At 43.5% G+C, this 1,022-nt stretch overlaps 1 protein-coding gene across 1 annotated transcript in view; it reads right to left on the reverse strand.

Annotated features, from left to right (window-relative positions):
- The window catches only part of LOC107632299 (pentatricopeptide repeat-containing protein At2g15630, mitochondrial), a 2,367-nt gene extending 1,454 nt beyond the window's left edge, over positions 1-913 (reverse strand). The window contains 2 exon segments of the mRNA XM_021117936.1: positions 2-611; positions 613-913. Of these exon segments, the coding sequence (XP_020973595.1) occupies positions 2-611; positions 613-827 (825 nt within the window). The 5' untranslated portion in view covers positions 828-913.

The following is a 1,022-nucleotide window of genomic DNA, read 5'->3' on the forward strand; positions in this document are numbered from 1 at the left end:
CGCTAATGAAAGAGTTATAAGTGTAAGCATCCGGCGCAAGACCTTTACCCTTCATCGTTTCAAAGATCAAGCTTGCCCCTTTGAGTCTCCCTCTCGAACAGTAAGCATGGATCATGGTGTTATAAGTAACAACACTGGGCTTGACACCAAGAGCATCCATTTGGTCAATGAACTCTTTTGCCTTGCTCAACTTCCCTTCTTTACACAACACATTGATCATTATGTTAAAAGTGTAGACACTGGACTTAATCTTCATCCTGAACATCTCAGCATAAAGAACCCAAGCCATCTGAGTCCTATTCAATTTCAAGAACAAACTCAGCATCTGGTTACAAGTTTCAACTTTGGGAACAACCCCTTTTCCTTTCATCAAGGAGAAACACTCCATGGCCTCATTGGGCTTCTTGAGCTCACAATAAGCCTTGATCATAAGATCAAAGACAATGGTACTACTAGTCTTGGCACTGAAGTGATCATGGGCAAGTGATAGCTCATTGAAAATGTCCTGGGTGGGGGAAATGGAAGAGTGAATGAGGTGCTTGAAGTGGTCAATGGCGGGTTTTGGGGAGGAGAGGCGAGAGAGGATGCAGAGGGAGAGGCTGGAGGTAGTGGTGGAGGGCGGTGAGGGTGGAAGAAAGGAGGGAAGGGGTGAGGTTGGGGGCGAGGTGTTCGACGAAATGCCACTGAGAGGATTGGATTGAATGGAGGAGGGTGGCTTCGGAGATCGGTGTTTGGGGTTCGGAGAGAGTAGAGAAATGGGGAGCAGGGGTGGTTCCTCTGTGTTTGAAGTTGGAAGGTTTGACTTTGAAGACTCTGAGAAACTTCATAGCCACAGAGAGTGAGTGAGAGAGAAGGCACAGCCGCCACAAAGCGCAGGAAGAAACCTTTGAATATTGAATGTATCGGATCTTCTCGAGTTATAGTTTAACTTTTGGATTTTTTTAAACTCAATTAAAATTAGTTATTAAATTAATTATTAATGTAAATTATATATTAAAAATTAACATTTGTATTGCATAGAC

The sequence above is a fragment of the Arachis ipaensis genome, chromosome B03 (assembly GCF_000816755.2).
Source record: "Arachis ipaensis cultivar K30076 chromosome B03, Araip1.1, whole genome shotgun sequence".
In the NCBI taxonomy this organism is placed as follows: Eukaryota; Viridiplantae; Streptophyta; class Magnoliopsida; order Fabales; family Fabaceae; genus Arachis; species Arachis ipaensis.